The sequence below is a fragment of the Numida meleagris genome, chromosome 2 (assembly GCF_002078875.1).
Source record: "Numida meleagris isolate 19003 breed g44 Domestic line chromosome 2, NumMel1.0, whole genome shotgun sequence".
NCBI classification, from domain to species: Eukaryota; Metazoa; Chordata; class Aves; order Galliformes; family Numididae; genus Numida; species Numida meleagris.
Genome location: NC_034410.1, coordinates 40,977,060 through 40,988,961, shown reverse-complemented (window position 1 = coordinate 40,988,961; position 11,902 = coordinate 40,977,060). Strand labels below are relative to the sequence as shown.

General features: G+C 38.0%; 1 protein-coding gene across 2 annotated transcripts in view; it reads right to left on the bottom strand.

Moving 5' to 3' along the window:
• The window catches only part of ANO10 (anoctamin 10), a 115,839-nt gene that overhangs the window by 43,224 nt on the left and 60,713 nt on the right, over positions 1-11,902 (bottom strand). Inside the window, exon 12 of one of the 2 annotated variants that reach the window (XM_021386323.1) lies at positions 10,952-10,975. The exons of the other annotated variant lie outside the window; for it this stretch is intronic. Within the exon in view, the coding sequence (XP_021241998.1) occupies positions 10,967-10,975 (9 nt within the window). The 3' untranslated portion in view covers positions 10,952-10,966. Of the gene's footprint in view, positions 1-10,951; positions 10,976-11,902 lie in introns of those variants that run through there. 2 annotated transcript variants of the gene reach the window in all.

Genomic DNA, 11,902 nt, shown 5'->3' with positions numbered 1-11,902 from the left:
TGCTTTCAAAGATGCTCCATAAGAACATTATTTCTCCTAAAAAAATAAGAACATAGAACACCTCTCAACACGGAGTTAAGAATTACATAACCACTGATCATAGAATATCCTGAGTTGGAAGGGACTCACAAGGATCATCGAGTCCAACTCCTGACTCCACACAGGAGTTCCCAAAATCAGACCAAGTCTGAATAATTACAGTTTAAGCAAAACATTGTTTACCACACTAGATGAGCATTTTCTGCCATGTTAGTAATTTTCATTTAACACACACCTTTTTCTACGCGTCCATCCTATTTTAAGTGGCATACTTCCTTCTAGTTCTATGAGAGCTGCTCCTTAAGTAATGCCTTCAATTTTATTATGTTGGCCCAAGATATCAGAGGTGGATGGATGTTGGTGTTATGGCTGTAGGGGTTGAACATTCCCAGCAATATTCTGTTACATTTTGTTGCTGAGCCACAAATGGCAGCTGAGCAGCAGTCTGACAAACTGGCGTCTGACATCGAAGCGCGGATGAAGCAAATGGGTGGAACTAAATTCCTCCATGTGGAAAAAATGGCACCTACTGACATTCACTGATACCTGCTGAACAATTATGGAGACCAACCAGTGGATGTAAGCACTGTGAGGTGTGGTGGGTGGTGCGTTTCAGCAGGGGTGACCATGGGTCATCTCCGCTGGTGCAGATTCTGATGAGTTCAGCATGCAGACTCTTGTTCATTGCTGGCATAAATGCACAGCTAATGGTGGTGACTGGGTTGAAAAACAGTGGTTTGTAGCTGAGAATTTTCTCTATCAAATAGTGTTAGTGTGCTCTTTGTATCTGTTGCAGCTTCCACAGAAACAAATAGGAGGCACTTCTTACAAAGTGACCCACGTATTTGAAGTCTGTGAGTAAATTTAGCAGGACACAGCACATTTTTAGATCTGGACCAAAAGGTGAGTCATGCAATGCTAAATAATCAACAAAATGTCATAGGCATGAGTCACTAGAGAAAAATAATGGTATTGCAATATATCACAAAGTAAGCTGAAGATTAATTAGTCTCTATTCCCGGGCAACTTTAATGAAATAAAATTAATTGAAATGCACACAATAAAACTAGCTAATCTGAAGCAACGTTATCCTGTAGGAAGAAATTAACAATTTTCATATTGGAAACTCATTGCCTTCATTTTTCCTGTAAAGACTAGGAGGTGATATATTTTTTTCTAGAAGAATGCAAACTCTAATAATCCTTTTGCTTTTCAATAAAGGTCTGAAGAAAAGCTTTGCATTCCGCTCAGCTATTTTAATTAAACATTGAAGCAGGTGTTTTGCTATGTTGCCAACTCCTCAAAAGCCTGCAAAAAAACCGTACATTTAAAAAAAAAAAGAAGACCTGTGTGTCCTCAAGCTCTCTTTATCTGTCTTCTCTGTGAATGAGTATTCACAGAATCGCATAAGATTTTCTTTCTTTCGGAACAATGTTACCTGCCCTAGCTATAAAAGAGTTCTTCATCAAAGCTGTTAGAAGCTAGCCATGCAGTTCTGATGTCAACTTTTATTGCCATAGCAGATCTGTGCAGCCCAGCCCAGCCCTGAGTTTAACCTCAGCTTCTGATCAGGCTTGAATATAACTGGTCTACACAAGCTCACAAAAAGAGAACCTTCACCTGTGAACCAAATCTACTTTGAGTCAAGTTATTGCAACTAAAGCAGACCCCCGCAATCAAGTTTTTCAGTGATCACTTATCTCATGCACTCCCATTAAAGCAGGCTATGAAATGGTGCCAGAACTGCTTAAGTCCTCTAGGAACACAAAGCCCATCTTAAGGTGCACACTCCAGAAGAAAAATAGGAGAAAACAGAGAAGAGAGGAAAAAACACCAGCAGTACGTACTGTTGGTAGGTACCAAGCCATTTCACCAGCTGAGAATGCAAGTGATAATGTGAATCTGACCGTTAAGACTGGAAAGCAACAACTCCTATACAGTGGGATACATACAACTGCACCAGTGCAGCACTGCCATTTGAAACTAGACAATTTCTTTTAGCATAATCCAACAATTACTCCTTGACAAATTCAGTGGGCACATGGGACATTCCCAAAACCATCACGTCTGAATCAGAAAGAGATTCTCAGTTAAGTTCTAATGTATACAGAAAAAGGAAAACTAGCAAAAATGATAACACAGCAACACATCACATATTCCTTCAGTTGCTTCGCACCCCCCCCCCCAGACTTGATAGTTGGGTCTTCAGAACCATAGACAGAAAAGAAAAATCAACAAACAGTTTAATTTCATCAATTTAACAGCTCTGGCAACATGCACAATTTCTTACCACCCTAGACTAAGGAGGCCAAAAGAAAGAAAATAGCAGTACTTACAGACTCAATTAGGATTTTAAGACCATCTGGGAGTCACCTTACAGGAAGGACTTGGCATCGCTTTGTTGCCATGAAACACTATCACAGAGGGATAATCAGCCATAACAACCTGCATCTGATTCATTCTGTGGCTGAAGAGATTTCAGCTGAGAAGGCCACATTCAGTTTGAAAGAAATTAAGCAGCAATTCCCAGCACAGCTCCAAAAGAGGCCTCAAGCATGTCAGACAAGATCATGGATCAGGGACTAAATCTGAACAGGTCATTGAGTTACTATAACACAACGTACTGCACAGATAGATGGCTGCTGCAGCTTTTCAGACAGATCTCAGAGCTGACCAACGCTGCAATGCTGTCACAGATTCTGAGAAGTCCAGGGACTGACAGAAGAATATATCCACACCTGAGATGGCTCTGCTAGTCACAACTAAAAGGAGTAATGTGATACTGAAAACGACCACCTCAGTATCAAAACTCTCTCAGGGAATTAAAGAAACAAGTGAAGAAGCAATACCTCATGACACGAGTAACTCCTAGTAGCAGTGATCTGGCCCTGCTGTAAACCAAGCAGGTAGCATTACAGAAGCATGTATCCCACAGATCTGGAGTGCTGAACCAGGCCTCGACCTGGGGGTCATTTTTATTTATCCCTCTGAGAAAACTTAGAAGTGATTCTCTTCTTTGAGATAAAGAAATGCCAGAAGTGGAAGCGCTTTATAGAGCCTGTTTCTAAACAAAGCAGAAATGCCACTCATTTTTGTGGTAAACATGGGTAAGGACATTTCTTCAGGAAAAATGAGAGAAGCACATCTGGGCCCTGTGGACTCCAATGTGATGTGGTGACCACTAGGGTGAAGGGTCAGATCAGCTTGATAAGTTCACGTCATTTCTGTCTTTAAAAAGGTGAATGGTTATAGAAGCGAAATTAGTGAAAAATATAGCCCTTCACAACTAAAATCTTTGATCCAAAGACTCCTTCAGTCACATGAATTTTAGCTACAATCATAGAAACATTAAGGTTGGAAAAGACCTTTAAGATAATCTACTCCAATCACCCACCTACCACCAGCATTGCCTGCTAAACCACATCCTTAAGTAGTACATCCGCATGGTTCTTGAACACCTCCAGGGACAGCGACTCCACCACCTCCCTGGGCAGCCTGTGCCAGTGCCTCACTGCTCTTGCTGAGAAGAAATTCTTCCTAATATCCAACCCGAACCTTCCCTGGTGCAAGTTGGTGTCAAAAAAGTTACCACAGGGATAACCAGCTTGTGGCAGCCAAGCGTTCATAGCGACGTCACTTTTAGATCCTTCAGTGTCAGCTCTTCCTATCACTGTGAAGCAGAATTCACCAAGCATTGGATTGCTCACCAATCATGACATGAAAGCATTATGAGGAACAAAAGTTTATTTCTTTCAACTCAGACCAACCATTCTCTGACAGTACTGAGTAGTTCTGAGTTAGACAAGATGGCTTCAGCATAAATAGCAATTCAAAATCCATTCCTATGATGAATCACTTTAGCATCAGAGATATCTAGCTCTCTCAACCCAAGGAAGATATTTTTACTAGTCAGCAGACAAACAGGGTGAAGTTATACTGTTTTGCTCACTTTCAGAGGGAACATGCACATTACCCTGTCACCTCAAACCAGAAAAAGCATCTGGATTCTTTTCAGAATTTGTAGAGGTGACAGATGTGAACTAGAGAAGTGCCAAACGTGTACTGCTTTTATTTTATGTGTCCATGCAAATTTTTTTTTTTTAATTATTTGATCTTTTAAAATCAGTTACAATATTTCAGATATTGCATCACTGAACACAATTACATGTGTATATCACCGTAACTGATCCTGGCTCAGGTTTCTGGAAGTTTGTTATTGCTTTGGAAGGAGGTGATTTTTTTGTTTAAGTAACTTTACATCTTGCTATGTTGTATTTCCTGATTTTTACATGACTTCTCAGGCACACAAGATGGCCTTAGGTAAGATGGATCATAACAGAAACACTTTGGAACCAGGAAGATTCCAGATTCTTCTCAAGATGTAAACCAGACTTTAGCACCATTATTCTTCCAAGATAACCACTAAGACTTTGAAAGTACATAAACTGAGAGGGTTTTTTTGTAAATTTGGGTTGCCTAAGGTGAATACAAAACACATTTAAGAAATCTAAAATAGGTTTCCTAAAGGAAAGAACACAATTACAGTAAGGTCTCCCTAACTTTATCACTGTGACACACAACCAAGGTTAGTTTTACAATACAAACACAATACAGCGGCTTTGATCAGAGAGGTACTTTCTTATCCAGTTCTGAGGTTTGACTCCTTGATCTCATTAAGGACATGCTTGGTTGTCAGGAGGGATAATCTTTCTGAGTGTGTTTTGCTTTTAGAGGAACACAAATTTCACTTATCCATGGTTGGGTTAAAAGTTCGAATCTCTTTCTTTCAATTCTTTTTATTCCCCAGCATGCCAGCACTCTTATTTTCATATGGCCTATTCAATATTTTTCCCTTTATGTTTTATTACTTTTAAAGCCTAAATATATTAAACTGACCTTTATTTTTAATAAAAAATTCTTCTTCATGCTTTTAGAATATTGTCAAACTTGTTATCTCTAGGAGGGTTTGCTGCTGTGCCAGTCTTTAGTGTGCTTTTAGCAAGAGGATATGCTTAATAGGATGAATTACTGGGCTTCTCTGATACATCTGTAACTTGCATAGCAGCTCCCAATATGTTGCCTTTGAAAATGCACTGCAATGATTTTTGTTGTGGATCAACATTCCTAAGATACTACGCTTCCAGAGCCCTCAGCTCTATTCTCTTTACCTGATGTTAGAGTGAGAATACAGCAACTGACAAAGATAATTTCCAAATTTAGGTAAAAATGTGCCTGCCCACGTAATCCAGAAGTGCACAAGACCACTGATACATATTCCACATAGCAATGTCCTTGTCCACTCCAAATAGTAGATACTAACAATTCAGCAACTAGAATTATGACAAGAAATATAAATTTTCAACTCTTGTACTTATCTTTCCATAGGAATTTTCATAAATTGGAAGCACTTCATATTTGCTAGGATGACGGCTTACATTTCATTTCCAGGTGTTGTGTGTGTCTTCCCTTTGTATATATTTGCACAGTAACAGAATTTAAAAACATAGGCTTTTCTGAAGATGTGATATTGCCTGTAACACTACACATGGATCCATTTTCCAGAATGCATCTTTTCTCTCAAAAGAAGGGAAAGAATAAAGGAAAGACAAATAGTTCACATATTTTCATGTTTTCATATTTTCTCATATTTACACTTACATATTTTCTTTACCCACAACATTTATATATGCTTTCTGAACCTAAGTCTGCTAGATTGTCCCTGGGAGAAAAGCAGTATTTAACTATTCACCTGCAAAGACAAGTCATCCCTTGTATCTGAATGCACTTACAACCTAGCAATACTCTACCATAAGAGCAAGGCTTTAAAACAGACCAACAACATTTTCAAGAATACTAACTTCGTTTTTACCTTGAACAATTATTAATCGTTTCCAGCCATGATAGTGCAGACTCGGTTCCCTTGTTCACTAACTCTGCTTAAGCTTAAACAGCACACATGGCCTTCACTGATCGCAGGGCATTCACGCTGTGCAGAAAAAAATCCATTGGAGAGCAGCAGCCTTCTCAATAAGCATACTTAAGTGTGCAGAGCTGGGTCTTGTGCTGCATGAAGATAAGAAGGTTTGTGTCCAGATAAGGAATATTGAGACTACAGCATTGGGGAACGTGTTAGGAAAGGTCCCCATACATGTTCTGAAATGCTCAGTTTCAATCATTTTAAAATTACTGTATGATGATTAAAGATCACTGGATTATCAGTGAATAAAATTATCTCCTTCATATTTTCTGACTTCTGCCAAAGAAAAAGAAAATCACACAAAGCTCCCTCTTCAGTAGCTCAGATACCCTTAATGTCACTAAACATGCTCTGAAGAAAAGGTCTTTAAATCCATTTCATGATAAGCCTTATCAAGAATCTGGATGTACAATTAGGCCAGTGCATTAGTTACATTAATTCTAGGACTCTTCTACTTCTTGAGAATGAGAATCTTTCCTTTCTTTAAAAAAAAAAAAAAGAAGAAAAACATTTGTATATTATTAGCTATTACATTAATACTTCAGTGCCCAGATAGTTCAGCTAGAGAATCCAAACTCTGCATGAGATGTTTGAGACAGTTATTTCAAGTGCTTCAGGTCAATAAGCCAATACCACTGCACTTCTGTAAATGAGGCCAGGAGTTCTCATGAGGTTTCACCAATAATTTCAGAAATATTAAACTGTTCCTTTCATGCTCTTTGTCTTTCCTAACACTGCAGATCTCACTAAAAAAAATAAAAAAGCTCATGTTTCAAGAGACTCTACGCAAACACAAATATGAACATACATCCAGCTGGAAAATGAAATTCATTCTACGTTGTCATCTCATTGTTTGCAGAATGCAACAATTTGAATTAATTTAGAAATTAATTTCCATGTCAAAATTAAACCAGTATTAATTACAGAGAAAAATAGTTTTTAAAAAGGTACATTTAATTTACATATTTCATTATTTTTAATGCAATTATTTTGAGGAAGTGTGCGTCTCAGCCAAACACACACATTCTCCCCACACAGCTAAGTTTCTGATACACCAAGGTCATGAACACTGGATTAGAAGGTGACAGAAGGACCACTCTTAGGAGAATGTGTTGTGTTTGAGCTCAAAAGTGTCTAAAAATATGAAAATAAATACAGAAGAACAGCATTAATGACAGCTAAAAATATTGTCTACTTTCAAGATCAATACAGAGTGGAAGTTCATTTTTGAGTAGTTCCAGTCAGGTACTTAGATGGACAAGCACTATGATGAAGAAAGATGAAAAAAGCAAAACCTTACTCTGGGCACAGACCTGCTCAACTGTTCTCAAAAAATTATTTGCTTCTATAAAGGGAGATCCTACCTAGTTTCTATGATGCTGTAAACCTATTTTTATCCTATAAAATGTAAAATTCATGGACGGAGAGTATTGCTAAATAAAAGAAAACAAAGATTTAGTGGCTCGGGAAAGTTCAAAGGATTTGCACTGAATTATCAGAGAAAAAAGTATTATGACTTAACAAATGTTTGAAGACTTCAGTATGCACTTCTTAGTATGATGAGACCTTTGGTCTCAGCCAAAGGTCACAGGAGTTGCACTCAATGATCCTTAAGGGTCCCTTCCAACTTGGAATGTTCTATGAAAACACTGAAAAAATATTAAAAATACTTAAGTTTTCAACTACAAGCACAGAAAAAAAATGCAAGATAAAGCTTGTAAGCATACATCTCGTTTTCTCACTCATGCACCTTCTCAGACACACACAGTCTCCAACATATATATTTTTATTTATTTATTAAGATCTACACTACCATTAGAAAACCAAATAAATCAGAGCCTTGCACACGCCACAGATTTATACAAGTAACTCCATCTGACTTCAAGCATAAGGCATATCATACCCAGCAGGAATTTCCCCTTAAAAAGTGCAAAGCCCCTTTAAAATCTTGCACTTCACTGCATATTCAGTTTGTCTGCACACCAGTAGGTCTCAGAGGAGTCTGAGCATATCATCAGGCAATGACAAAATCTCCAACTATAACGCTATTTACCATGACTATACGTGAATCAAACCACAGCTTTATCCAAGTGTGATAGGATCCCTATGAGACAAAAAGAGCTCAGTGAACCATCACACTCTTTTAATGAGCAAATTTCTGTCTGCCCTAATCTCTACAATAAACACCAATCCATAACTCTAGGCTCTCTCACAGCATGACAAGTAATTGCAAAAAGATAACAGTGATTCCTTTGAAACAATAAAAGCTGATGCAAAACAAATAGCTAATAACAACCTTCCTGTGGGATCAGGTTATACTGTAAATGAAAGCTTTTTCCAGTCTAAAGTCACAATGGGGTACATATGCAGTCTCTAACTTAATCAATTCTATTATCAGAAATATTTATCAGTCGCATTGACTTTGTCAACACTGAATGGGAAAAAAAAGCAGCTCTGTGCTCAAGCAAGTCTAACGTGACATCCTACTGAAAACAAGGTATCTTTTGTCATTTAGGATAAAATTAATAAGTTTACCTGAGTGAGAAATCGTGACAGTCTAAGTTCACAACATACATACTATACCACACGTGCACAGTATTGCTTCATGTATTTGACAAGCACTGTCTGTACCTTTCAGTTCAAGAAACTGGGGCAGTGAGCTAGTTCAAGTGACTGACACTTTCTAAGAAGAAGATAGGAAACATTAGGAAATACTTCTCCGAGAGAGCAGTCAGGCACTGAAATGTGCAGTCCAAGGAGGTGGTGAAGTCACTGACTCTGGAGATGATCAAGAAACATTTAGATGTTGTACTGAAGGACTTAGTTTAGTGGGAAATACTGGCAATAAGTGGACGGTCGGACTGGAAAATCTTAGAGGTCTTTTCCAACCTTGGTGATTCTATTATATCAAACATTAAAGAAGACAGTCCTGGACTCCTAAGGTTGCCTGCCCTAACAAATTAACATTGTCTCACGTGGAGACAAGAACCTAGTTACTTTGAACTCTGCTTTGCAGTTCATTTCCTGTCTCCTTGTGTATGCCTCTGCAAAGGGATTAAGCCTAGATGCTTGCACCTAGGACACTGCTTCTATTGAAGCATAGCAGTGTCACTTTTTCCTTGTGTTAGATAACATACCCTACCAACACTGCCTCCTGTCCCTCGTCTTCTCCTATCTCTGCTCCTCTCAGAGAAGTTAAACTTTTGACACTCCACCTCAGCACATGCTGGAAGATGAACCCCTACTAGACTTGAGACACAGTAGCATGTTATTATTAGGTCAATTTTACAAAAGCAAAGCCACACTGAATTCAATTATAAAAAATCAAAAATGAAAAGCAGCACTTCTTACAGAGCTCTGGAACTTTTCATTAATGAAAAACAGCTTCTCACCTGAAGAAGGTCTTCTGGCTTTAACAGATATTGAGGAGGCTCTATGCATTCAAAGTAAAGACTCCAACATCTCCATTAATGTATACAATTGATGGAAAAAACAAAAAAAAATTGTCATCATGATGATGAAATATAGAGATCTCAGGTGCTTCTGAAATCAGTGAACCTGCACTGGGTTAGCTGCTTTGCTTCTAGATTTTTTTTTTAAATACACAAAATGTTTGTGATGCTCTGTGTATCAAGACAGGAATTTTATTTTCCTAGCAACACTTCAATTTAATGCTTGTATTTTTATCTCTGTTTTAAATAAAATTTGAGAAGCACTGACCAATCTGAAGTCATCTGGCTAGGCACTCATGGCCAGCCCTCAGGAGATCAGGTGTTCAGATTAAACATTTACTGGATGGGAAAAGCATAATTCTCAGTCCAAACAATGCCTTCTGCTCCTCAGTAGACACAAGTCAAAATAACTGCTTTGCAGGACATATGCGCTTTAGAGTCCAATCACTATGAAGTTCTGTATTTCAAGGATAATAAACAAACCCCACAACTTATTTCATAACCATAAAAACACTCTGCATTGATGCACACACACTCACCTTCACGCTGTCACGCATTTGATTTTCTACTGCAATCCCAAACTACTACCGAAGGTTTAATCTTGCATCTGATCCTTGAAATTAAAACATCTATATGCAGCAGTCCACTGATAATATTTGGCAGCAGAATCAAAACCTTCACATTTAATGAAATGAGGCTGGAACAGACACCTTTTCACAAAAGGAAAGCCATACAATAGAATTATTGGAGCCACACAAGCATGACCTCTTCATAAAATATTATTTCTTCCTCCCCCCCCCCCCTTTTTTTTAACCAATTTAAAAACTAATAACAGAATGTACTGGTATAGTCTCCATTGAAAAAATGAGGCTGAACTTTGTTCAGGGAAGACTGAAGGAAAGCACCTTTTATTCCAGAGAAGGATTGCATTACAATCATTATCCTGTGTTCACTGGGAAACCAAAATACTCCTCTCCTCAGAAGAATTAGCATCTACCATCTCCTTTTACTCCATTCTTTAGTAAGGGATGGTTAGGGTTTACTAACAAAGGCTAGGGCTTTCTTTTCAGAAATCCCAGAACAGTATTAACATAGAATAGTCTTTATGTATTATTCAAGTGTTACGGATATTTCATGACACATTTTGTAATATTGAAGAGGGTAGAACAAAAAGCTAGACAAATTAACACATAGGATATAATCTACTGAGTTCTTCATGCATACAAGTGTCAGTCACTTGAAACAATTTTATTAGTTCACATTTTAAAATAGTTTTTGTTTTACTTCCCCTCAACATGAAAAGTATTAGTGCAATTGGGACAGTTTTCTTGGTTTTGAAAGAGTTTCAGGCTGGTGTCAGAAGGTGCTTCAAATTTATCAAGAGTGCCTCCTGTGCATTAACATCTGAGATGTCCAAGAGGAAACGCTGCCAGCCAAGTCTGACTAGCAGCCAGATAGGTCAGGGAAGGAGTTGCATAACCAAGCACTGCAGACAGAGTTACCGTATCTAGAAAACAATACAGAGCAGCAGATTTAAAACCAATAAAGCAAGTGAAGTGTGTCTGAAGTTGTAAGTGAAAACATACCAGTTCCAAGAACAGAAACAATGACCTACTTTAACCTTAGAAAAAATATTTAGGAAGCTAAAAGTCCCTTTCTGCAGTCTGAAAGGCAAAAGCACCTCTGTACAATAGGGAATGACTGCTTGTTTTGTTTTGCTGCTCTGGTAGTTATAAATGCCATGTCTAAGGCACTGCTGCTCCTTTGTTACCATGAAGTGACAGCTGAGAAAAATGATGCTGCTAAAACGTGTGTTATGAATATACAAATAGGTGAGAGTCAATTGATTGCTGCAGACAAGAGTCTAGACATTTCATTTAGCGAGTGCTTCTCCCCCTCCCTTTTTCTTAAATTCAGCAACCCTCCAAACCTACAAACTCTTACCAAATAATACCTCATACACTGCGCTTCTAGAATTCTTTTGGTAAATAATGGCATAGACATTATTATGTCTCAAATGCACTCAGCAGCATTGATCTCATTGCCATTACAAAGATTAGTTCAAGGTTTCTGAGCCTGCTGGGATGCTGAGTAGTCATCTCCAGACAGCCCTGCTTTATGCACACAGAATAAATTGAATGATTGACAGTATCATAGTTGCTATCAAACAAAAGTGTAGATGAAAATGCGAATAGAGCAATCATATAGAGTGTAAAGAGTAACTTTTGAGAAGTTGCCTATTAAAGTATTTTAAAAAATCTTCAGTCGTTAATACAAGAGTTTCTGAACAATACTGAAATGTGTGTTGCATTTCTAATTATTTGTCTATGTTGGTGCATATACCTGCTACAGCAAAAAAAAAAAAGTCCATTATGCAACACAGGAAAAGGGTTTAAGCTTTTTCCCCCCCAACAGAAAGGAAAAAACCTCTTCT